The sequence below is a fragment of the Barbatula barbatula genome (assembly GCF_947034865.1).
Source record: "Barbatula barbatula genome assembly, chromosome: 15".
In the NCBI taxonomy this organism is placed as follows: domain Eukaryota; kingdom Metazoa; phylum Chordata; class Actinopteri; order Cypriniformes; family Nemacheilidae; genus Barbatula; species Barbatula barbatula.
In genome coordinates, this window is record NC_136778.1 from 11,847,263 (window position 1) to 11,874,645 (window position 27,383).

The 27,383-nt window shown below is 37.5% G+C and overlaps 1 protein-coding gene across 2 annotated transcripts in view; it reads right to left on the reverse strand.

Moving 5' to 3' along the window:
- Window positions 1–27,383, reverse strand: part of clocka (clock circadian regulator a) — a 41,862-nt gene that overhangs the window by 9,997 nt on the left and 4,482 nt on the right. For both annotated transcript variants that reach the window (XM_079474153.1, XM_079474152.1), the window contains exons 2-12: window positions 24,841–24,937; window positions 11,158–11,385; window positions 10,807–10,899; window positions 5,462–5,521; window positions 4,870–5,018; window positions 3,542–3,633; window positions 3,329–3,418; window positions 3,127–3,247; window positions 2,118–2,231; window positions 1,187–1,305; window positions 772–854 (exon numbers count right to left, since the gene is read on the reverse strand). In XM_079474153.1, the coding sequence (XP_079330279.1) occupies window positions 772–854; window positions 1,187–1,305; window positions 2,118–2,231; window positions 3,127–3,247; window positions 3,329–3,418; window positions 3,542–3,633; window positions 4,870–5,018; window positions 5,462–5,521; window positions 10,807–10,826 (848 nt within the window). In that variant the 5' untranslated portion in view covers window positions 10,827–10,899; window positions 11,158–11,385; window positions 24,841–24,937. The remainder of the gene's footprint in view (window positions 1–771; window positions 855–1,186; window positions 1,306–2,117; window positions 2,232–3,126; window positions 3,248–3,328; window positions 3,419–3,541; window positions 3,634–4,869; window positions 5,019–5,461; window positions 5,522–10,806; window positions 10,900–11,157; window positions 11,386–24,840; window positions 24,938–27,383) is intronic.

Below are 27,383 nucleotides of genomic sequence, written 5' to 3' on the forward strand. Positions count from 1 at the left end.
CCTATTATTGGCTGTTTATTAGTACTTCGAAAGCACATATTCTGCACGACCATATTCTACATCCCTAATCCTACCCAATACCTAAACCTAACAAACCTAGCTTACTTAACAAGCAACGAATTAAGAGTTGATCGGAAGGAAAGTCGTAGTTAATGGTTTGGTAATAGGGACAATTGCTGAAGTGTGACCAAAACAAACCTATAATTACTTTTTTCTTGTTTGTGCCCTCAGAATGTTCTGCTAAACACAAAGGAAGATATATACGGCGAACCGAGCAGATCTCGCCCCAATTGAATCCCATAATATGTACTTTCCCTACTATGGCAGTGAATGGGGGTCGAGATCTGCTCGGTTAGTGACATTCTTCCAAATATCTTCCTTTGTGTTTAGCAGAACAAAGAAACGTATACAGGTTATGAACAATCTGAGGAGTTAATGATGATGGAATTTTTCCTTTTTGGGTGAACTATCACTTTTAATTATTATTGGTAAATTTGGGAGAAATGTTTTAAAGTACTTTTAAGATTTTTTTTCGCTTTTTTACAAATTGTACTGCACTAAGTAGTAATCTGGTGTATTTAAATATAATATCACATCACAACCATAGGTGCTGCAATCTTGTCTGACCACCTGACCGAAGCTAATTCTTCACTTCAGGTGTTAATACGGTCAACAAGAATGAATCAATAGGAGGTATAAATAGGGTTCCTATGTGTGTCCATAAAACTAAGCTAACAGCAACACTAAACACATCAGAAATTAAGTTTGTACCTGTGGTCCAAAAACAGGAATTTCCATTCTAAACTGTGTCTGGAGGTGAATTCCTCATTGGGCTCCTCCACAGTACACATTTCCTGCAGAACAGAGGTTGCAAACATAACCTTTATTAATGAACTTACAAGCCCTCCCACTATACAAAACAAACAAAAACCAAGTGACCTATTTCTCAACACAGAGACCGTTTTGCATGCTGGTATTTGTTCCGTCTCCAAAACAAAGCTAATTCTTGTACAAACATGTATTGCATCTATCAACACACCCACACAGACATCGGCTCTCTTGAGCTCATGTACACCCAATGTCACCATGAACATTTACAAAGCAGAGACTGTCGCTGTCTTTAAGGCAAATACGAGGAGTCAGGGGACCAATGAAAAGTTGCCATGTCAGCATGAGCTCAGCCTACCTTGATAAACTGAGGTTTGGCTAACCTCACAGTTGCTATGAAACACACTCTGTCTTCGAAAGCCGGTCTCAGCGATCGCTGGATCACTCCCTCGAAGCCGTTACGCGTCGAGTTAGGCACTGCAGACAATGAAAGATACATTTACCACTTAGCCAATGCTTATAAATAAAGTCTTTTAAAGGAAAAATACAAATTGTGCTACCATAAGCTTCTTTTATGGCCTACCACTAGGGAGCAGCACCCACATTGAAATTATGGACAATTACATGAGAATTCATGTGAAGTCGTTTTATTTTGTAAAGCGCTATTTATAACACATATTGTTTCAAAGCAGTTTTACTAAAAAAGTTGTAGTAAACTGGTAACTCTCCAATATTTCTAATTCAGTATTTCTCAAGCAGGGTATTTAGGCCTCAAGACAACAAATATGAAAATAAGATAAAACAAGACATGCCCAGTGTTATTTCAGTTAACTTTGACGAAAACTTCTCGAACATTCCTCTGGTTTTAAATGAAATAAACGTAAGGCCTTAATATATTAGAGCTAGGCGTGCCATTCGTTACTAAATCAACCAATGGGGAAAGTTTGGGGCGCCACTTACTGTTTGCCTCCTCACAGGCAGATGGGGGAGGTGGTGGTTTGGTAATCATTTTGAAAACGCTCATTACTTTTGCAATCGGGTGGCACTATTGGCACAGCGATCACTACACATTTAAACCACAAACTTTCCAATACTTGAAATCTAGGTCAAAAGCTTGATTCTCTGCCGCTTGAGCTTTTCCCACCACTTCCAACTAAAATAATGAGCCCCTGCTCCATCTACTCTACAAAGAAGCCACAAGCAATCAGGCACATGACTGGATAATTCAATAAAACAGTTTTATATGAAAGACTCCAGTGAAGGCTGCAGGCGATCCTTCACACACTCACCAGTGTTGAGGGACTTAAAGTTTCCGATGAACTTGACATGCTCATAAACGGGCGGCTCTTTTGGGTCGATGGTGCCTCGGAGCATGTGGCAACAAAACTCTAACTGGTTCTTTGCTAAAGGGAAACGAGACAAAAACAAGAAAACAACATTTTTGAGCTCTAGTCTCGGCCATCCTTTGGGGTCTGTGTGCTAACAGTGATGTAGACACAATAATAGAGAGACAGAAAGAGAGAGGCCAGGGGCATCATGATAAGAAGATACAGTTTCTCCAGTCATGAGATGTTTATTACATGGTTATCTGGGATATTTGTTTCTGATTGATAAATCAAGCTGGCTAGCTTTTTGATATTTTGCTTCCTAAAAATGTAGCATATTAACTTGAAAAGAATCCTTAAGCTAAATTTGCCAAATTAAATAATAATAATAATAATATTCTAATATAATATTTAACATTTTATATAACATAATACATAAATTAATTAATTCCCTAAACTAAATTTGGTACATTTTATTATAATAATAATTATTAGTATAATTTTACCATTTAACATTTCCTTTAATAACTAGGGCTGTCAATAGATAACATTATTTGCACCCTTTTCGTGTGATTAACTGCGTTTAATTTTGTTTGCGTTTAAAACCCAGATAGTTTAAATGCTTTAGTATGAATAAGAGCGTGATTATGTACTGTAACGCTAGACAATGATGACAGAAAAAATGCTTGTTGTGTTAATGAAGTTAATTATTTTATGTTAACATTGACAGCCCTTATAATAACATGAAAACCTTTTTTTTGATTTATCAAAATAATATATTATTATTAATAATAATACTATCTGTGAAAAATCTCATAATATATAGCAAGCTGATAAGGTATTTTGCAATTGCATTTAAATGAACAGACAAGAAAGAAAATGTATCCATGTCCCATTTAAATCCATATTCCCATTAAAATATCTGTAGAATGGTTATGACAATGAAGAACACTTAAAATACAACTGTCCTTACTTTTCAGGTAGTCTGGGGTGAGGGTCTCCCCCTCTAGATTGTGTGTGGACAGGGCTTTATACACCTCCGAGTGCTCTCCAAGCGGAAGGAAGTTCAACAGGTTCTGATCCACAAGATCAGACTGAAAATACAACAACAAACATTGTCACCATTATCTAAACACACAAATGTACACGTTAAACAGGAGTGGGATTAAACTCACAGGTAGATGTTCTAATAAAGACGTGACGCTTTCTGAGACATAGATTATGTTGCCGTCTGTCATGATAGCCAGAAAGAAGCCATCCAGTGCCTAAGAAAAATAAAACAAAGCATGAACTTTACTTTTCTGATCTTGAGATTAATACAGCCTTTACTTCTCTACAGATGGAAAATATTGTAATAGCATGTATGTGCGTGTCAAGTCCTCTCTCACCTCCAGCATGAGCTGTGTGAACTCTTCGTTGCTGAGAAAAGGAGGTTTCCAGTCCTGACGGATTTCACTGGATTCAGACTGTGCAGCGATTTCTGACAGGAATATAGCACAAATGATAAGATAGTTATGTTGATATATTGGTAAACTGAGACAGTCGTTTCATTACATGTTATGTCAGGGATAATGTACAGGCAGCCGGTTGTCATCTCTGTGAAGCAGAGGGTCTTTGCATCACACTGAAGAGGCTTATTTCGCAATAACAGCCAGTTGCTGTACATTATCCTGCTTATTACACGGCCACTTGGCACATGAGGAAAAAATGGAAATGAAATGTGAATTTGAAATATTTTATAAGTTCGTTTTTACCGACTGCAGACCTTCCGTGAGGAAAAGCCGTTTAAATTCAGTTTTAAGGTAAGAAACAACGTTTAAATGTCACGAACAGGCAATTTGGTTGAATGATTTGTAAATATAATGTCATGTATGTTATTAAAAGACCTATTTATATTTCATGTCGTCAAAAAAAACTGTCAAAATGATTTGCTGCATTAAGGTTTTTGGATTGGATTCAATTTATTGTCATTACACACATACAAGTAGAGTGCAACGAAATGTATTTACCTGAACGTTACTGTGTGTTGTTAGTTTTGAGGGGTCGTAATCTGGGAATAACGCACCTGCAAATGTCGGGACTGGCCAATCAGAATGAAGCATTCCAACGAGCCGTGTGATAAGAGAAATTTGCCTTTCGGCTAATACGAATTTCTTCATTCAATGTATTCCTTCAAAGGTACTTTTTCCGGCCTTGCATTAAATTGTTTCAACAAAACTCAAAAATAATCAAATAATACAATAAACAAAAATAATCCTAATATTTAATCATTCTATTTAAACTAAATGGCATTTTTATTTTCTCTGTGTGGCAGAAATGAAAGGGCATGGCATGGAGGCATCTGCTTCTATATGTGGTTTGAAGAGTAAACGGTTTGCAGTTATACCTTTCGTAAGACATTCCTTTCTATGTAGGCTGCTCTTGGTCATTTTACATTTACATTTATTCATTTGGCAGACGCTTTTATCCAAAGCGACTTACAAGTAGTATTTTTACAGTAATCAGGGGTAAGGTGTCTTGCTCAAGGGCCCTTCAGTCATGACCTGTTGGCACTGAGATTAGAACCTTCTGATCACAAGCCCAACGCTCTAACCACCAGGCCACAGCTGACCCTGACTTGCACGAGCATTGTTTCAAAGTATGCAAAACAAACAATAAGGCAAAGTTTATAGCGAATAAGAGAAGCATTAAACTGTTGGTCTGGAAGTACAGTCACCTTTATGCTTGCGCAGGAAGTCGATGCTCTTCTGGAGGATGGTAGATTTGTCCATCTTGCGGGTGTTCCCCGGCAACATGGTGCCCAGTTCCTTGATGAGCACATTGAACTGGTCTCGCCTCTTCTTTTCCGACTTGTTCCTAGAAACTCTGTAGACAGAAAAATAATAAGGGGAAATTTCTTTAAAATGGAGATCATTGAAATGATTTAACTGATATTTGAGAAAGTGCTGAACAACATTATACTTTATATTACTCAGCAGTACAGTTTTTGCTGTAAAACTAAACCGCTAACAATTATCAAAGTGATAACGGAGAGATTTAATATGAACAAAAATATGGCGAGACTATAAGGACGGTACTGTGATCATACACAATACGAGTGTAAAGTTAGGCATAAATAATGTAGGTGAATGTTTAGTTTCAATTCAGGGACGCACAACCATTTTTTGAGACTGCCAGGAAAATAAGTATTCTTTACAACGCTTCAGAGTTAACCTAAACATGACTGACTCACGATTCAATTCGACTTCAAGTTTGAATTTGGCTCCAAGTAAAAATCTCAAGGATCACTATTTTGTGAGCATCATCACCTTTTCGCTTTGTCCTTCTCATCTTCTTCCATCAACCCATCAAAGATACTGCTGTCATCCCTGAAAACAGACCGAAACAAAACAGATAAAATAAGCTGAACCAACATCAAGCCAATCCGAGCCAGCGGCCTCCTCTACCCCTTTAAAAGTCTTCCATGAAATGAAATAACGTTTGGAATAAAAATACTGTTTGCGTGCTGCACATAAAGAAGTCTTGAAACAACACGAGGGCGGGTCAAATCTTTACCCAAAAAGCTTACTTTCAAGCAAGAAAGTTTCCAAACTTCCAGACTGTCTTCAATGCCACACATTTTCAATCACGATCATGTCATGTAATAAATCACAGCGTAAACTGGCAATAGCTCAGTAGGAGAGGTGCCATGATTTGAAAATAAAGGCCCGAGGTGCTGTGTTTGGGTTTATATTTGGATCCAGTATTCTCTGACTCTGCTCCTTTGACAACAAAGAGAGAAAGAGGGGCCGACATTCTCACAGCAGCTGATCTGAGAACAGACTGTGTTGGTTGTGATTGGGATTAGATTTTTGAGGAATCAAGTCAATAACATGTACCTGAGTGCATCAGGATAAGCTTTCCTGTAGAGCGTGGGACTAGCAACGCCAAGGTCATGGGTTTGATCCCAGGGATTGCACATAGTCAGAAACTAATGTATAGTACAATGCAAAGCAAGTCGCTTTGAATAAAACGTCTGCCAAATCATTAAATGTAAATGTCCATTTTAGTCATCGGTCTTCTTATATTTAGCCTTGAGATAATAAGTCATCTGTACAAGTATGTCACCATGCATTTATCTGTATAACAGCAGAGATCACACCAAACTAACAGTTACCGAAAGGCACGACTAGATGTGTACATGCAAGTCAAACTTACAGTATTTGCAAAGTTATGAATGAATAATGAGAGCAAACATCAAAAATGAATGTGCAGTGCGTTTTGCCATTGGGTGTCCATTACCAGCATTTTTACATAAACAATCTAGTGTTTATCCCACTCCATTTGCATTGGCTGGCTGTGGGTGACAGCGCGAGTATGTGTTTGAACTGCTATCTGTAGATATAAACGCTGCATGTCTGTTAGCGAATTCAGAAATATTCTGATGTCAGCTGATTTGGCTGGAGAACAAAGATATTTATATCTGCTTGAAACTTTACAATGTGAGGAGAATCGATAAATTAACAGGACAAACCAAGCAACCGAAAATATGTTCCAAGAACGCCCGGCTAACATTGCCTGATAGCCACAGTCCATCGATTGAACATCTGCATTTACATCTGGCAAGACATCTGCAATACATAGTCTGCTCATCTGCAATATGGCTCAGAGACGTCATATAGACATCTAGAAGTCGTCTGTAAGATGTTTATGATTTAGAATAGATGTTAAACTGCTCGAAGATGTTTAGCAGATATTTTTACACACCAGATGTTTTTCAGATCTCCAGATCTTTAGCAGACGTCTTACAGACGTACGTGTGCTTGCTGGGTTCCCACTATGTTATTTAAACAATCCACTAACAGTGTAACTACAATGTTTGCATTTACAATCATATAATATTGATAAGAGATTACTGCAAGAATTAGGGACGCACTGGTATCGGGCCTGATACCAAACTCATGTACTTGCATCATACTCGAAAGAAAGATGAACCGATACCAAGGCCCTCATGTGACATACCTGACAGAAAATTGTCCGCACGTTAAACTCAATTATTTCAAAATGTATTTGAGTTGTTTGAAATAAAGAAGCCATTTTTATTTTATTAGTTTCATGTGTTGTGAAAGGAAAACGGCCACAATTGGTACTCGTAGCCTTTAAAAATGGTATCGGCAAAAGTCCTAGCAAAAATACTTGTAAAACAAATTAAGAGAATGTTAGCCAAGGTTCTGAGAATGTCCCCTGATAGCACGGAATACAAGGGATTCTCACAAAGATATATTTTCACATTCACTATGGAATACAGTATGAACTGAATATGTGACAAGAAAATTACAAAACACAAAAGATTGACCTCATGAAATTTACCATTAATAATTGATAATAATAAAAATTTAAATGTGTATTACGTTCTTAAATCAATCCATTTATAGGTCACAAACAAAAAGAGGTCAAATATTCTTTGAACACAGATTCTTTGCATGTTTGTCACCTCTGAAGCTACTACGCACAGATTAACTATTCATTTTGTTGCAGTTTCAATAAATGTCCTCCAGATGCGTCACCGTAGCAGCCGCAGTAGCCTCGTGCCTGACACGCTGGCAGAATAAAAGCACACGTATGGGCTAACAAACTCGAATGACCCCATTCCACACCTGCCCTGCAGCTTAAACTAGTTGTATTTAAGGGACCCTCCACAGGGTTATAAGGCACAATATTGCGGACCCTAAACACATTTACTGTTAAAATGAAAACGGAGGGCTGTGACTGCTGTGAGGGCACAAACAGGTCTATTAGACACCACACACCCGTAGCGTGGAATTTTCATTCTGCCTACAGAGTACACCTTCTAACCTCCATCTGACTACTTTACGCCTCTCACCATAACAGCTCAACTTTCAAGTATAAGATGTAACAACATGTGTCATTTTATAATACAGTGACATTTATGCAATGGAAACAATGCGGCATCACTGCTCTCTTGACACGTACAGAGAGGATGTGCAAAGGCTATCGATGGCTTATCATTAACTTTAATAGTGTTTGTGTTGTGAGGGAAAGACAGAAAACAGTTTTTTGTTTTTATTCCGCTATCTGCCTTATTTCTGTGGGGCAAACACACAAACAGTGTGACCACAACAATGCAATATAGATGATTCAGACGTCGATACTGACTACAAACAGAAGTGAATTACTGGTATTGACAATTATCGAGAGAGAACAATTGAGCTGGAAGGCACGAAAACATATCAGCAGTATGGCCTATTTAAAGATGTGTTTGCTAAGCCGATGCATAGTTGTACCTTGTATTCCAGGGCTTTTAAAGCAGCCCTGAACCGTTAAACACACGCTTGGCCTAGATATGCTCAAAGAAATGTTTATCAGTGGATATCGGAAATGTGGACTTGAGACTCGGGTCACAATGTTGACGTCTTGTAGCTTGACTTGGCAAATGTTAGTACTTAAGATTTTGCCAAATTTGACAACTATAATTACTCAAAAGGAGACACGCTGCTAAAGCCTGAGCTTCGCCCAACTTGCTGTCAGATGGTGTTTGGAAAGTGTCGAATTTGTGTGCGGAGAGGATGGAAAAATGAGACTTAACTAAATCACATATTGACATATCAGAAAGTAATACCAAAAATGATAACCTCAAAATGTGATAATTTAAAGGTTACTTTTGGCTGCTTTAAGTAATAAGAAACTAGCGGATCAAACTCTGGAAGGGTTGCCAGGTCCAAGGTTTACCCACTTTACTTTACTTTGTATAACGATTGGCTTTATCATAATGAAGTATGCGAGGCTAATTTAGCAGTTTACTCTCATGTCGCCCTTTTGATTGGTCTCCTCACAACTTCACAAAGCATGAAGTTAAACATAGCTAATAAACCTCAAAACCTTACGGTGTATTCTATTGTGCTGAGAAAGATCTTGACTGCGCATTAACTTCAGGCTAGATGTTGCCAAGAAGCATGAAGTCTGAAGCATAAAATTGCTCTGAATACACGTCAGGAAAATATAAACAGACAACCCAAGCTTACGACATATACAGACAGACGGACGCCCAGACACACACAATGACACCTGCATGTCTTATGAGTGGAGCAACCTGTTCTAACTACTGTTCTTTTCTGACTACAACAGGATCTAAAGCCATGTCGAACGTAGCTGATTCGTGTAAACATGCATTTACTCTAAAGAAAGCATACGCATTCATCGACCCAAGTTAATGCTCATGCGCAGTCAAACAAGCAAGACCCGCCTACTGATGCATGATCAACACCCTCTTATTAGCCTGTTGCGATAAGGAAAAATAAATAAACGTTTAAGGGAAAATGGTTATTATGTGTTTAGCGTTTTGTTAAATGTGCTTTCATTTCTCTGACAATTTATTTTATTTATTTAAATTATTTGTTTATGTCACCAAACATTCAATTATTTGTATACATATAAATATTTATGTATTTAATTCCGCATTTATTTATTAATTGCTTTTCCAGTCATCCATAGAAAGGGACAACGCATTGTCAGTGTAAAAATGAAAATGAAATAATTTCATTTTGGCACATATTATGTAATGCGTAGTGAAATTGCTAATCTAGATTTCATTTTCCAGTTTCATCGTTTTAATTTTTTTATATTAAAATTTGGCAGGATTTACCTTCCATAATCATCTTCAGCGAAATAAGTGCATAATTACTAACCTTATAATAAACTTTTGGAAGTATTCACAGGTTTTAATATTAATTACAAAGCACTATTATGAAAATGACAGTGTGCTATAATACTATAAAATGAACTATAATTGCTAAAGATTGCATGAGCGTTAAAATCAAAAGAGAGCAGTTTTTATAACGGTTTTGAGGATTAACTGCTTTTTTTAAGAATCGTTGATCTTCGGACACAACACCTTGCAAGTTTGGAAGCCATGTCAAGCTAAAACAAAACTGATACGAACTAAAACATTGAGCCCCACCTAGCCATTCTTAAACACGACCGTCTTCCCGTGCCACCTTTCCACTCAAAATTCACATAATCTTAGAGATTAGTGTTTTTTTATAAAAATTAATTGGAGAAGACGGTAAACATATACAGATTGTGCAAGCAACATACGGCGGTGGCTTAAATCCCTGTTCTTGATGGGAGGTGCTGTCTCCAGTTACTTCACTTTGAATCCCGCGAGAGAGGAAAATGGAGCTTCGGCACTGTTCAGTGTGAAGGTAATCCCGGGATTAGCCTGAAAAATTCCACACCACTGCATCTCGCTGTCACTTAACAGGCCCAACCAGTCAGAAAAATCCAGGCGAGCTAGAGCAGGTCATTTCACTCTTGTTGCTATAGTAACCGGCCATAGGTGTGTTATATTTGCGTGTTAGGAGGAATGATAGTTTGTAATCATAATATTAACATGTTGTACAAGCGGTCTGTGCATTGGATATCAATTTAACCATGGTAGAGGTGTCAAGCAAATAGCGCTTTTAGGGAGATGCGGGACAGGAACGGGAGTCTTGGTCTCAATGTTATATGATTGTGAATATTTCTGATTATTCAGAAAACAATTGTGTGCAAATAATATGGCTATTGTTCTATACAGAATAGAACTCAAACTGAAGTGTATAGGTTTATATAGTTTATAGTTGTATAGTTGAGGGTTATAGTGTATAGTACTCACCGGTCTATGCTGGAGGTCATTTTTGTAGCGTGTTCAAGGTTGCAGATGTAGAGAGAGGATCTTTAAGCGTGAGGTAGACATTTGTATATTAACCTAGGCACAAAGAAACAAAAAGAACCAGCATTTAATTTGATAGGCACTACTTATCACATATTAAAAGAAGATTTTTACACTACAGTATTCTGCACTGTGGTATTGCTAGTTAAGTACTGTTGGCTCCTCTATGATAAATTGCTATTGCGTTTCCTCATTTGTAGGTCACTTTAAATATTAGTGTCTAATAAATCAATAAAAGTATTATGATGCATGATAGTGAGCACAATTTAATGATATATTCCAAAGCACACTTACCTACAGGTCTGCTTTCTCTAATAAGGAGTTGTAAGGTCACGAGATGTAGGGTCAGCCGGTGGACTAGATAGACGTGTTTGAATATCAGTATTGTTGTATGCGGGTTCAGTCGGAGGTCTATGTATGCACCTGAAGGTCAAGGTTTAAATCCTGCTGTGGACCCCGGTGGGGTGCATGTGATTTCCTTCGGGTGCGAGACTGAAGGTACCACATGTTAGCAGTAGCCGCCTGCATATAAAAACAGATCGATATGTATCAGGATCACATATTTTACATTTGATAATTCCTATGCTTAAATTCCTGCTATAGGACATATTTATATATATATAATTTCTGACCAAAATGCAGAGCAACTCGACATTTTAAAGTTTTTGTTGACTGTAAATGTTCATGAAAACAATTTTCATCAATTTCATAAGAATTTCTGCTGAATGGCGGTTCTAAAACAAATATGGCAACCTGTTAGGAAAAATGACATTATGAATATTTCCCTTGAGCATACATGCGAGTAAAGTCATCATGTGGTGATTTATTTTCAGAAAATTGCATTTTAATGCATGAAATAATTTCACCCTAGGGTACTGAACATGCATAAAACTTATTATCAAGTGTTCTTTAAATCGTTTTTACCCGCATTAAATCGCTCTTGTGTTTTTTGCACTAATATTTCAAAAGAAACTACTTTGCAGACTTAATTGAAAATGGGTTTCAGAAATGTGTTCCCGTGAAGTTCTGCGCAGGAACAGTTTTCTTGTGGGCTTCATCGCCTTATGCAAAACTGTATGGCGTCATATGCTGGGTATTAAATGATCACAATGGGTTTTGGTTTACTAATCTGATGGGACAAGAAGTGTGTGGATATTTAGTATAGAGACTAAAAGCACTGGGACACTTCACACTCGGCTCCTCTGTGTCTGCTGCATTTCAGAATTCAGATATAAAAATCGGCAGTGTGAAGCGGAAAAAAGTCATGTGATTTTGGTGAGGAACAAGAGAAGAAAGTGAAAGAGTATGTATGGGAGATGATGTATCGCTGACAAATTCCAAGACACGTCCAAAGAAATGTGTGTGTCAGGAACACCCCCCTGAATCTATATACACATCATTGGTGGTGTGGTCATTTCTTTAAATTCCCATGTTTCCATGTGTTTGTGCTAGTTCATTTTGATTTTACATTTAGCATAGGATTTTATACAAAGCCACTGAAAAGTATTTGTATTACATCAAATTGTATTAATTCCCGTGTTTCCTGGGAATCTAACCCACATCCATGGTGTTGCTAGTGACACGCACCAACAGTTGAGCTATACAAAGTTCAGTCTTATAAGACGAACCTGGCTCAAAGTGCTGGTCTGAAGATATTCAATCAAAAGGTCAAGGAAAGTATAATGTCCATTGGCTGAAAGGCTTCACAAATGTGCTGAGGCTCCACAAAACCACTGATAAAATTCCTGTACCCATTTCAATTTTTGGTTCTTGCACATTGCAATAGGAAAAGCCTACAGACAGAAAAACTAATGTTTTCATTACAACCCATAAAATGATAGAACAAATTACCATATTTGCACTCTTGCCAGAAGCAGTCAGTTGAACTTGTTTACAAGCTTGAACTCAAAGGCCATTTCAACCATAAGAGAATATCCGAATGGCAGAAGTCACCATGCCTTATCGGCTTTCACATGCTACGAGTTTTGGCACGGTTCGTTTTCATAAAAGAATTATCTATAAAAACGCACAAACATGCATTCCTCAAAGCACTCACGCATTCTTTGAAGTTACAATAAACATCACACGCAACTACAAATCGCCTTTCACAATTGGATCAACCGGATACGTCAAAAACACTTACATCAGAAACATACATGCAAATGTGTGGATTTCATTTTAAATGTAAACGCTTTATGTAGTAACAGAGTTAACGTTGCTATTACAATATAGTCATATTATCTGTTTGGAGAAATGCAACGAGGGATGCGGACACAACGAAATCGAGTAATTCTGAATGGGCGGAGCATTGGTAGAGAAAATGTTGTTGTCCATAAATACTTCCATGAAATACTGACAAAATATTGAGTACGATCAACTATTTTTACTCTAAACGCTGTTATTACGTCCCTATAACACTGGATACGGAAGCTCAAGTTGCCTGCAATGCCTTCCTTGTGGGATAGCACTGCATCCACAAAACTCAAGAGGGCGGTTTCCCGCGGGGTTTAGATTAAACCAGGACTAGGTCTTAATTAAATTAGGACATGTAAGGCATGTTTCTTCAAACTATTTACATTACTTGTGTGCATTTTGAGACAAAGCCATGGCACTGATATATTTTAAGATATGTAATTGAAAGCTGTTCTTCAGTTAAGACCTCTCAAGCCTTTAATTTAGTATAGGAGTAGACTTGAGCCCTGTACGGGAAACCACCCATAAATATACTATGCACATTTTATCGCAGGTATTGAATGCTTACAGAAAACTCCAATATATTGTGTATGCAATACCAAGAAATGGTAAGAGTAATATGTTAGCTTAGTAGGTTATTCTGATCCAAGCCCTTGTCTTGGTCACATAGGACACCAACTACAGCCTTTGAGCTGGTTCATATCTGTATACATTTCTTTATTCTGATGAACACAGAGAAATATTTGGATGAATGCTTATAACCAACAGTTCTTAGCCATAGACTAGCATTGTAGGAAAATAATATTTTTGAATATTCTGAAAGCATGTAGGAAAGTAAACAGTTGTGGGTTACTTTAGACTTCCATTGTCATTTTTCCTACTATGGTAGTTAAAGGTGTCCAGGAAAGTGTTTGGTTAAAAGTATTCGTGGGTCAAAGATGTTAAGATGTCCCCATCAATATACATTTACAAAAGTAAAGAGAGTACATTCAATGCAAGTAAAATGTCTGCTTTAAAGTTTTTAAAATATATAAAAGAATAAGGGAGCATATTAATTTTTTGTGCTTTAAATGTGTACAAAATTCTTATTGACAAATGGGCAAAACCAAGGATAGTGGCAAATTCTTAAAAATGTAGAATTACAAAATGACGTGAACAAACTAAAGAAATGAGTCGTCTTTTGTCATAAATTGATTTTTGTTGTGAATATGCCAGACAAAACTGTTACACTGAAAGACATTTTTGAGAACTCAGCTTTATGTGTTTGTAGAAGGCTCTTGTGATATTTGGCATTTAGATGCTCTTCAGATAGAATTCATATTTATTGTAATGTAAATAATGGTTAAGTTTCACTTCAACAAGCTTCATAACATAGAGCTCACACGGCAACATTCAGGAACATTCCTTTCTGAAATGAACACGTGGACATGCCATTTGCACATACAGTACTGAGAATCCAGTTTGAGGATTTCTTTGTAGAGGAGAAAGGGTAAAAAAACGTTTGACAGTTTAAAGTCGAAGCTGGGGGGAATTCTGGGAAAAACATGGAATGGAACATGTCAAGGGGGGGGGGGGGGGGGGGTTCAGGGGGAAGCATGCGGGGTAGTCAAATTTAGAAAACAACTTTAAGAAAAAGCGAGACTTATAATGCTGTGCAAGAAGGTATGAGAAAAATGAATAATCCAACATGCAGGAAGAAAAAAACATGAGGGAGAGCACTTGTGAAAAAAAGGGAAGAAAAGAGGATGAAAGCAGAAATAAAAGCATAAGAGTACAGAAACAGAGGAAGTACGACAGTCCCTGGCATTTCATGTCGTTCTTAGTAGGCTGAGCAATGGTTTTGTAACTGATGTCAGTAGATGCTTCACTGACCTGTTGACCCAGTGACCTACTTTTGCTTCTAGCTCTCTCCGTTCCTCCTCCACAGCGACTTAATCACAGCTCAACAGGCAGCCACAGCTGCAACCAATCACGCGGCGGGCTTACTCGCCACACACTCGCTAGCAGCAAATCAGAGAGTCGGGATTGGCTCGCCACAAGCAACCCGCAGCCAATATCAAGCTGAGAAAGAAATCAAAGACTTTTTCAGCCAATTAAAAGTGGAGTCTGCAAACAACGGATTTTAAGAAAGACGAGCGGGACATTTGTCCTCAGGAAGGGGAGGACAAATCAAACACGTCTGTGTGTCTCAGAAGGACACGAGTTTAAACAAAACCACTGAAGCGGTCGTGCAACTCACTTTGCTGCGGTCACAGTGACATCGGTTCTTTCTAAGACTGAAACATTTACAGATTTAGCTAGCGAGACAAAACCGTTGTGCCCTAGAAGCACCAGATTAAAATACAACAAGCTCATGACAAATATCTTTTTTTTTTCACTTTATAGCGACAGCCTACAAAAGAGGTTTGCTCTATTTTATACTCGCCCAATATACTAGCAGATTACCCTGTTCGTCCAGAAATAAAACGGTGCTTTATATTAAAACTAAGGGTAGCAATTTAAGTATATAGTCTATAATGTTTCCCTAGCAGTAAGATGATAAACTAAAAATATATTTTAACTAAATAAAACTGAAATAAAATAAACCTTTAGTATAGACCGTTTAGCCGGCAACAACATAAATAAACGTTACGCGGCCACACTTAACTTCTGGTACACCTTTGCAAAGAATCCATAACTGTTGAGTAGTTTTAATATAATTTGATATGAATTAATATTAAGATCAATTAATTATAAAATAAATTGTTATATTACAACCAAACACATTTTCTAAGTTAACTGCAGGCCAGGCAACTGTGTCTGATGAAACCGTCTATATAGCGATAAAAAAGCAAAAGCAAGAACTTAAAATGAAACTAAAATTGACATTAATAAATGCTAATTCAAAATATAAACAAAACTGAAAACAAAATATAAAGCTTCATCATCATTTTCAATGGAACTCCATTTTGCTGTACGTCTTAATTTCTTGTGATTTCTGCATATCAGAACACAAAGATCTTCAAACTCTCCCGAATCCTCAATACAAACTTGGTCAACACAATGACACGCATCACTAACTGCGGTGGCAACCGAATGCATTTTTGTCTCTTCACTTCCTGTCCAACACAGATGCTTTCCATCTTTAATAGATTCATGCAAGGTGCCTACACATTCTCACTCAGATGGAGTCTCTACAGACACACAGCGTGTGTGCGTTTTCTCAGATGTAGGTCAGTTAAGCTCCGAGGATGTGAGTCACTCCAGCGTGGATCTTCGGCGCTGCTCTGCACGCACACAGAGGCAACGGTGCCCATTGGCAATACCATAGCAACCACCCTCACCGAGCAGGGTAAAAATAGATGAGCTGAATTCCTCCGCTGCAGAGTTTCCCTCTCATATTCTCTTTCAGCATTTTCTACATTACTCATGCGGCAATCGACCAGAAAAGCCCTTTGCGAAGAAATCTCCGAAGTATATGGCTATCGGTAAATGATCCCGTAACATATATTAAAAATGCAAAAACTATAATCAACAAAGATTTTCATTCTCAATTAGATGAAACGAATGCACAGGGAATGCACATATAATTTAGCCTCAAAGGCTCTCTGTAAATTGACTTAACGCATTTTCTGCCCACATTTCATTCAATTATGGTGAGCATTTAGTTGTAGCCGGAGGATAAACAAGGTCAACAGTAAACACTATAACATCTTTCTAGCAACGTAAGTGTCCATGCTCACATTCACATTCACTTAAAACTTTCATTGTGAATTTGTTGCGCTGTGTTTTGTAATTGAATATTTTGTTCTTTAATGTTATCCACTTTAATGTAAATTGTGGCGCTTTTTAAGAAGTATCAATTTGGTACCGGCATCGAAAAAACCAAATGATACCCAACCCTATCCATCTAGTTTTTCAGCCACAACACAAATCTGTGTTCAATATATTTTCATTTTATAAAAAAGGATGGCTCATGTACACCGAGTACATCTAACAGCAAGGAATCCCCTTAGGCTCCAATGTGCTGCCCAGTGATTCTTATGCTTGGGTATGAAGACTGTGTCTATTTAAAACTGAGCTCTCCTCTTCCTCTCATAGTTCTCAGCAGATTATTCTCACTAGAACCAGTGTAAACTTTTCATAAATGGATGATGTATGTGTTATCTTCATGGGTAGTTCCCTTACGCTATAGATAACACTTGTCAAAATGTCACCACAGTGTGATATAAATAGCTATAATTTTTCTTAACCAAGTAACTTCTCCACCCAAACGTGGAAAGGCAAACTATGACTCACGAATTAAGACTCCATTCACATTTCACACCCTTAGAAATGTCTAACAAAATCATGTTGGAAATGATGTGTGAACCACTGTACACTTGTTGAGTCCATAGCATAGTCCCTATAAAATGATTTAGCATTTTTCTTATTTAATATGATATTTTTATTCATAGATGTATAACTGGAGTCCAAAGTAAATCTATTTAAATGAAATTTTGCTTACCATTTGCTTCACTGACAGAATGTACCGGAGCTGGCATGAACTCCAACATGTTACGCATGATTTGAGAATGATCTAAAAGCATATTTCGTTAAGAAACCTGACCTTTTGCACAGATAAGTTATCGTGATGTCAAAAAATGTGAACAGAATTGATGGTTTCACCAATACACCATCACAATTTAACTTGGTCTTTATTTCCAAGTTGAATAAAAAATCCCTGATTATTAATGTGGTTATTCGTGATACATTCCCTTTTCCCATTAAACTAAAGGTTTCTATCTGAGAGCTTTTACAAACACGGTTGATGGGTGTGGCACTTGCAATAGTGATGATAGTGACAATGCAAACATGTCACTCCAGCGACAAGCCAAATCTGCCGTCTGCTGTCGAGTGTCACGCACAGGGCGGGAGTGGGGATGACTGCGCCACAGTTACCATGACGATCGATCCATAAGCAACCAGAGTCGACACTTAAAACCAGCTACGGCTTAAATACGCTCCCTTGGAAGTGAGGATGCCTACGAACTACGCAAATTTGAACCTCGCTTAGTGTGCAAAACCTGCCTGTTTTGACTCAAAATTGAACAAGCGTAGTCAAAATGCTTAGCAGAGACCGAAAAAAGACTCAAACAGGTGAATTTAAGTGCTAAATGGACGCACACACCAACAGTTCAGGTCAAGAAAACACAATGAAATCGTGTTTAATATAGAGATATCATTAGCACACACATTTTCATTCGGCAGTCTTATGCACATACACAAACCTTAGGGTAACATAGTGAAAAGAAACGGTTCAGTATACATAAGCAGTAAACACATTTATCTAATGAGTTCCCTGATATCCACACAGAGCGCAGGGATGTGAATGAGACACGGGCATTTATATAAACTCTGACAGCAGCCATAAAACAACGCAATGACACACTCATAAACCCGTGGCCAATTTTAATCACACTGCATTCAATAAATCACTTCAGACAATAAAGTTCAGTAAGAGGTTAGGAGAGACAAAACCCAGAAGGGCACCGCAGTAAAAACATCTTTCACACTTAAATGGAAAGCAAAAACTTGACATAACTGAATACCGCTATCCATTAATGCACTGCAGTACAGTTTCATAAGAACCTATAAGAAGGGTTGAGTTCGTGCCAAACTCTCTTCCTGCAATGACAGGAATAGGAAGACAAGCTTATCTGTATTAGAGATGTAGATTCTGGTTATGACTTTAGTACTCAACGGATAAATCGGAGTATTGAGTAGGGACAGAGTTCTGTTTTTGCTGTTTTTATTTATTGCTGGTGTGTGCACAAGTTACACGCCGCTAGCCGTTACACAATCTATTGCTTTTCGTCGTATGGCATGAGTATAGTGTTTTTTTTTATCTGTAACACTTCACAACAAGATTGTTAATGCATTAGATCAGGGCTTTTCAAACTGTGGGTTAAAAAGGTGTGATATAAGGTGGGTCGCACAAAGTCAATTGGCTGCGGCTACATTTACAGTGTGTTACTATGAAAGATAATGAGCCAACGACCATTAAGATACGTTTCTTTCTTCAAATGAATCACTTAACTTAAAACACATTTCACACACACGCAAGAATCAGAAGTCTGAATCAACACAGGACTCATTGAATGACTCCATGAATAAATCATCTGCCTTCTTTGTGTTAACCTGTCACGCGTTCGCGTCAGTAACGCACGATGCACTACAGCATAGAGGCCGCGCCAAACAAAACATTCTGCATACGCCAACAAAGGGTGATCTTATTTTCTTCCAAAAAAAAACAAGAGTATCTTCGTCCGCGAAGACGATCAAAGGCACCACCGGCATCCCAGGAAAAGCACTGCAAGCCCCATTTTAAGCTGCATATGGAATCGCAAGATCCAAAAGGCCCCACACCATTGGAGAGGAGCTTCTTCTGCCGGTGTCCCGGAATTTCATCCTACCCGTCAGATTATCCTACCAGGCATGCGCACATCAATGTTACGTCTTATTTTTGCGCTATAAAGTCATCCTATCTGTATATTTTATACTGCTACGGGAATCTGATTGTATATTTTCATTGTTAATTCATTCTACATGTTTATTTTATACTGGTAGTAGAATTTCATAGGGTATTGCGCTGTAAACGAATCCTACATGTTTCTTTTAGGCTGGGAGGAAATCTGACAGAGTATTTACACTGTACATTTATTTTATGTGTTTATTTTAAGCTAGTGGGACTATTATAGCATTATAAAATCATCCTACTTGTTTATTATGTCGATGTGGTTAAGATTCTATAAAATGTTTGACTACTTGAATGCATACATAACGGCCAAGGGCTTACAGTGGGAAAAGTTTGTGGGTAAATTTCATTTATATGGAAAAAAAACTGCTCTTGTAAAGCGGGATGCGTTTTCTTCCATTTAAAATTATTGTATGGATCTTGAGATTGATTGTACTTGTCCAGGTGGGTCCGGGAATGAAAAAGGTCAGGAACCCTTTGCAATAGATAATATAAACTACCAATAAACATCATTTATTAAAGGGATAGATCATCCAAAAATAAAAAAAGACAATTTATTTACCCTCATGTGGATGGACACCTGCATTTGACAAATGAAGATATTTTGCAAAATGCCATACAATGGAATGTTCTATGCAATGGAAGTCAAAGGCGACCGATGTTGTTCGGTTACAACATCGTTCTTCAGAATGTCTTCGTTTACGTTCGTGATGTATTAAACTCAATGGTTTGGAATGACATGAATAAATGATTTCCATTTCTGGGTTAACCATTTTAAAGTAAATGTTAAATTGAAATCAAAAGTTGCATATGTTAAAGCGATAGTTCATCCAAAAATAAACATTATGTTATTTCCTCACCCTCTTATGATGTCAAACCTGTATGACTTTCTTCTGCAGAACAAAAAATAGATATTTTGAAGAATGTCAACTTCTCTCTGACCCAGTCACTTGCACTGGTTTTGTGTCGACACAATAGAAGTTAATGGGCGCCAGTGCTGTTCGGATACCAACTCTCTTCAAAATATATATATAAGTCATAAAGGTTTAAAATGACAAGATGGTAAGTAAATGGTAAGCGGGTTTTAGGACCCCCTTGAAAATGAGATGTTACATCTCAAGGGGCTATTCTTGCAATAAAATTCAAATAAATGATGACAAAATTTTCATTTTAGGGTGAAATATGTCTTTAACATATGGAACTTTTGATTTTAAAATGTTTTATTAAATGTTCAATTTAACATGAACTTTAAAATGGTTAACCCAGAAATGGAAATCATTTATTCATGTCATTCCAAACCATTGACTTTTAGTCATCTACAGAATGCACTGCTTTTCTCTTGTCGGAACTGAATGTATGGTTTAAGCACACCCCCTCTGCCCAAACAGACTTTATACACAGAATCCCATCGTAACCTATCCAACTTAAAAACAACGTCCCATTTCAGCAAAATCATGTATAGCTGTTCCTAACTTAGTGGAAAAGTTGAACGACACTCACATTATCTGTCTTGTGAAAAATTATTGCTGTCACTTCTAGGTACTCGTGCTAATCAGTATTGCCAATTATTTGTGTCTGATGATAACCAAGTAAAGGTCATATTTTGTCCTCCGGGACGCTTTATGTCACCCTGGCCTGATTTCCCAGGTTTAGCGCCCCTTCTGTGGGCCTGTGCCTGGTTCTCACAAAAGCTCCCTTTGTTCACCCTGAACATCCAGCGGTCTACAGACAGGAAAAATGTCTGCGCAATATGGCTTTCTACTGGCAGGGCCCCATGGCGCAGCTGGCAGGAGGCCCTGTGGGGAAGTTGCGGCGGCTGGTGGCCTGCTCTTTCCGAGGAACGGCGAGAAGCCAACCTCTGGCGCTCACCCTTAGTGGGTCAGTCGTGATCTCAGCCAGAGGGAGACAGAGAGCACATGAGTATGTAAGGATTAGAGGCAAATGTAGACGACTTAAGAAAAAGTGCCGGGTATACTTGTCTTGACTTCTGTGTCCGTCTCTTGCAAAAAACGCATCCACATAGCTTCTTGAGCACAGTCAATCATGGATAGGCGAGTTCGACACATGCGCAGTACGTCACCTAGTGGAATCGGCCAATGAAACATTTCTGTGCGCATACGCATTTGTCTGTATGGTCTCAAAAATTGGGATGTACGCTGATGGGGTACGAGGACGACCACGGACACTCACAGACCCTCCTGATGACGAAAATTAAGCCATGCGGTTGGCACGCGGACACGGAGAGCTGGACTATACTTTGGGCTTAAGAGCACACTACACGACTCAAGCTCTTTAGAAATGTCTTTGTTCTGTTAAAGGCAGAGAAACTGAGATTTCCGGGCCATTGATTCCCATTAAAATGGTTATAAAATGTGCCCCAGAACTGTTTGTTTCCCTAAATTCTTCAAAAAACATTTTGTCTTCAACAGAATAAAAAATGATTAAATAATTATTTCTACTATGGTAGTCAATGGTGCACCAAAGACATCAGTTACTAACATTCATATAGGCGAGTAATGAGTAATTCATGACAGACTTTACATTTTTGGGTGAACTAAATCTTTAACAAAAATGTAAAATGCAATTTTAAACTGATCTGGTTGTACTTACTAAGACGGTCTGATTTATCTCTATCAGCATGTCTGTGCGGCGAGGAATGCTTTTACTCTTATTTTACAGGTCAGTAGTACAGCACGGTAAACCAGGTATATTTTCTTGAATACATGGATTATATGTCGGATGCTGAGAAAAATTTGATCTGCTAAGAACCAGCAACCAAAACAAAAATGAAGAAGCTGCTCCAAACCGGGGGAATGCTATTGGTTGAGCCCATGTTGTCATGTGTTGCGAGACGCCCAAATAACCATACAGGCAGTTTTGATAGCATCACAGAACCAGTGTTTACGCTATAAAAGAACACCTATAAATAGCAAAAAAACTGTTTAGTCGACATGTTATTTTGAGATTGGTGTATATCACACTACCAATCTGATTCATGATGATGTGCGTCTAATGTGTACACTCATTGTGTTATTCAGTCGGAACGCCACACATGCCGTGCCGCCTCTATCTGTTGTTTTAACAGAGCTCACGTGAGCCTCTCCCATTCTAAAGTTGTCCAGAGTCACCGGTTACACCTGCGTGACACATAAAAAACTAACACGTGAAAACTAAAAGCTCCATTTATCAGCAGATTCATGGAACCCCACCGAGATAAAGCAAGATTTACAAGCACCAGGATGAGAGTTATGATACACTATCATCCTCCCACTATCCTCAGAAACACCTTTTCCAAGAACAAATCCAAAAAAGAAAAGGTCAGATGGTACAGTGATGGTATCAGACAAGGGTTCAAACTATACACTTTGACATGCGTCGTGTTGTAGAAAGCTGTTAGACACACCCCTGCAACAACGATGGTTACAAAATGTTAAATATTTTCAGATTCTGCGTGTAATTGAGGAGCAAAACTATATACAAACTAAGGGAATTCATATTGAATACTTTCACAATCTTTGGTATTTTAAAGTTTTACTATTTCAACATCATTTTTATTTAACATCAAAGTAACGTTAACTTCCCATTAACGTCTGCACACATGGTAACAAAACAACCAGAAACAGCATCAAGCTGTTTTCAATGAGTTCAGCCCCTTCAAATCTTGAGCAAATCCAGAATCAGCCTTACCTTAAAAATGTGCCCTAGATACGGATATGAAATAACTCAAAAAGGTGGCAACATTAGATAAGAAAGCACATACAAAAACATTCGTGTGGCACTCTTCATGAAAGCATCGGTTTCAGAGATACCGCAAAATAAATAGTTGATATAAATCACTCATCTTTTAGCTTCTTTAATATAACTGCCATCTATATTTTTGCTTAATCAAATCACTTAAATGTTAAGGTGCTATTTTCTTTCTAGAAATATCAAAACCAAATTTTCTGATTTACCCCAAAATGAAAAAATGGGTACCTAACCTGACCAGAATTCGTTTTCCCACAGCTTTAACCCTGAGTGTTATTTTTGTCATTCAGCTAGTAACTGTAAATAAATTCACCATGGCATAAACTGCACTGTTACTACTTTACGGCTGTGTTTTGCCTTCATTAAACTACTTTAATTGGTTTTGTTATCACGGCTGGTATTACTTGTGTGGTAAAGTCAGAATCTCATGAGGTTTGTTTACTGAGGTAAAGGTGGCCTCTTTATCACACGTAAAGATTGCAGAGTTCTAGGAAACATAAAATGACTAAAATCACATTTTAAGACAAATGTATTCTTCCTAATCATTTGTAGAGCAGCAAATGTTTTGTTCATCCGAAACAAGAATATAGTGCACAAAAAATATCAAATTGACTTTTGAAAGAAATTCAAAATCATAAGTCAAGTTTTGTTTAGCAAAATGTTATATAGTGCAACAAGCTGGCACTTTTTCAAGTAAATGACATTATGATATGAGACGCAATATGAGATGCATTTAGATGATGTGTAAATAAGTTACGGTCAAAACAAAATAAAACTACAGCTTATGGAAAAGACCATGAAGACTTAAGCAAAACCTGCCAACAACTGTGATTTTAAAAGAAATGACGTGGTATTTCTACAAAGAACCGGCAATTTCTCTAATACGTTACCCTAGTGCACATTTGTCATTTTTCCTCTTACGAAGAAAACAGACACATGTAATGCGATGTGAGGGATCTAAACCCAAGATACTAAGATCACTGGAAACAGTCAGTATCTCCGCTCTGAATCCTCATCAGTACTATATTCTAGAGTCACATAAATCCACAAGCCTATTTTGTGCTCAAAAACCACTAAATACACATAAGCCATAGCTTCTTCATGCAAAATAGGTGTGAAAAATCTGACTATGCAAACTGGCAAAATCTGAATAACAATTCAATCTACAGCAACACTAGGATGTGCCTGAACCCTTTGTTCATTGAAAAGCACAGTAACCAGAGTCATTTCTGAGAGGTTTCAAGCAGGTTACATGTTTTTAGTTCAGCTATATCTGCTCTGCTTTTGTGAATCAAGTCTTTTCAGTGATTTTATTCACAATTATCATGTTCAGAGTTAGCTCATTCCGAAAAATGTATATTCTGCAGCTGCCATTGCCACTTTATCTTTATACAGCAATAGAACGGGAATGATCCAAACGTTAAAGCCTTTCTCTATAAACAGCAAATTCTTCTATAGTCAGTTGCATACATAGAACATAAGTTAACACAACCAGCGAGCATGCAGTTACTCAATATGTTTGCGTCACAAGTATTTCCTACCTTCTTTAGGTCGGGAAAGGTCTAGAAGAGTTCCGGTAGATTGTCATTGAGCGTTTTAGTCCAATCAGAAAAGTCAAGCCCGATGGCAATGAAAACCCTGCGGATGCAAAATTTAGTTTTTAATAGGACTGTTCGATTATGCTAAAAATCATAATGAAGATTATTTTGGCCAATATCAGGATCCCCGATTATTTAACACGATTACGCATTAACCTTTAAAACGACATAGAAAATGAAAATGCTTTTAAACTCGGAATTCAACTGAAACATTCATGTAAAAAATAGCACATCTGAAGCACTGTAAAGAAATTTGAATTTATAGAAAAGAGAGGATCCTTGCAAAATGGAATGCGGCACAATAATCGTTTACCTCGATTATTTTGTTTTTGGAATTGATGAAGGCCAAAATTAACGATAATGATTCATTATGCATGTATTGCACAGCCCTACTTTTTAAGCACTCTTTCCAACCAGCATGGAAACATAACAAACATAATACCATGGATAGGATGAGATTCTGAAAAATAAATCTGAACAGCAAAGAACCAATGGAAAACAAAATGTAAAACAAACAAAAGTGTGACAGCTGTCCCGCTCTAAGGGTTGGGCCTGTGTAACAACACATATTCTCATGCTTATCATTTTTCAAAATGTTGCTGACTGAAATTGTCCGCATAAAAATGTGTCAACAAACCAGGTCGCGCTTTGTGGGGTGTACCATGTGTTTTGTGTGTCGAGCGGGTGTTTGTCCATTTCTGAGAATGGTTCTTTGAACGCCCTGTTCGCTTCTCCCAGAGGTTCGGATTAGAGATGATATCACAACTAAAACATCTGGGTCATTCTGAAAGCTTCACACATACTGTACACACAAGGCTCATGTTTATACTGTGACGAACGACTGCCTCTCTGCTTATCTCTCATAAACGCAGAAGCTCTCATCCATCCATGCAAACAGTTTACTTTTAGCTTTTTAAAAGATAAATCTTTTGAATATGAGTCCAACCCAAATGGGAAAGATTAATGCTTAGGTTCATTTGGTGAATAACCAATGGCAAGGTAACAAATAACGTTGATGCTGAGACAGTAAATTAGACCCAAATCACAGAGTATCTGTTCATTAAATATTTATGCCAAACACAGCAAGCCTTCCTAAATTTAGGAAGTAGCCTATACCAGTTCATTATATATCAAATAGAAATAAATTTAACTACGTGGTGAAAGTGTTGGTTTTCTGTAGACTGCCACAATGTATGTGTGGAACAATTTGTAGTTCCTGCAAACACCTTGCAAGTTAAATATTGTGTAAAAAAACATATTTTATACGGTTGATATGGCTCAGTAAGCAAGCACCTACAATGCCTCTGTCTAGAAACCATGCTAATATCCAACTACTATACTCTAGCAGCCAACAACAAATGAAAGTTTAAGTGTTGCATAGTCAACCACGACTCAGATTTCAACACATAAATGGATTTGTACATTTTCCAACTTGTAGAATAATAGTTAATTTAACAAAATTATGGAGTAGGACAACTGTAACTGCCCAGCTAACACTGTACATTCCGACGACTTCGCCAGTTCGTCTTCATTTGGTCAGCGTGACATTAATTTATGTCCACGTTCTGAGAACGTCTTGGTCACATTCCATTTCTTCGAATTTTTGCTTATGTTCCAGAAACGTCCAAGACACGTCCTCAAATGACGTTGTGAGTTAATGACACAGATAACGTTTTAGCGACTTGATGTACTGGTCTTCAGACAACCTGGACTCTGGTCATTTGATTAATGAAATCTGGTCATTTCTATTTATTATGTTATTGTATGGAAAATTTATGATCAGATCTGTTATAATGTCAAGACGAATGCTATAAATCCGACTTAAATCTGACAGCATTTACAGGAATCTCCTCCTTTTAATTAAAGCATAACCATAGCTGATTTGAAAGATGTAAGTCTTTCAATTAGTAGATAACCTCAGATTAAGTCAAGTCAACTTTATTTATATTGCACTTTTGCAATAGGTTCAGCAATAATATCTGCAGCCACTTTAAACAAAAAGGGTTAAATTTTTTTAAACCCTCCTGATTTCTTAGTCTAAATTTAAGAGTCTTTTATGAATTTGGGTGGGCAATATAGGGGTAAAGGAGAATAAATCTGATTCACTATAGATTGTCGATTGATCAATTCCCTGTTCACCAATGACAAATGTGTTACTAGTATCTTTTTACAGACTAACTGAAGTAAAATGTTTATTAAACATATTTATCTTAATCCACTTTTAAAGCTTTTGGAAGACCAGTAGATTTATTTGACCTTACAAGAGATTTTGTTAATTTAACTTCTAATTAATTTTGAAGGATCGTTCATGGTATCGTTAATCAGATTAAGATAAATTGACTTTCGGAATTTTATCAATTTTGTACCCTTTTCGTAATTTCGTAATAATCTATAAACGGACCAGTCCTCACCCGATATCTAAGCAAAGGAGCATGTTTATTACAAGAGAAATTGATTTAAAATAATCCCAAGCATCAACCCTCAGC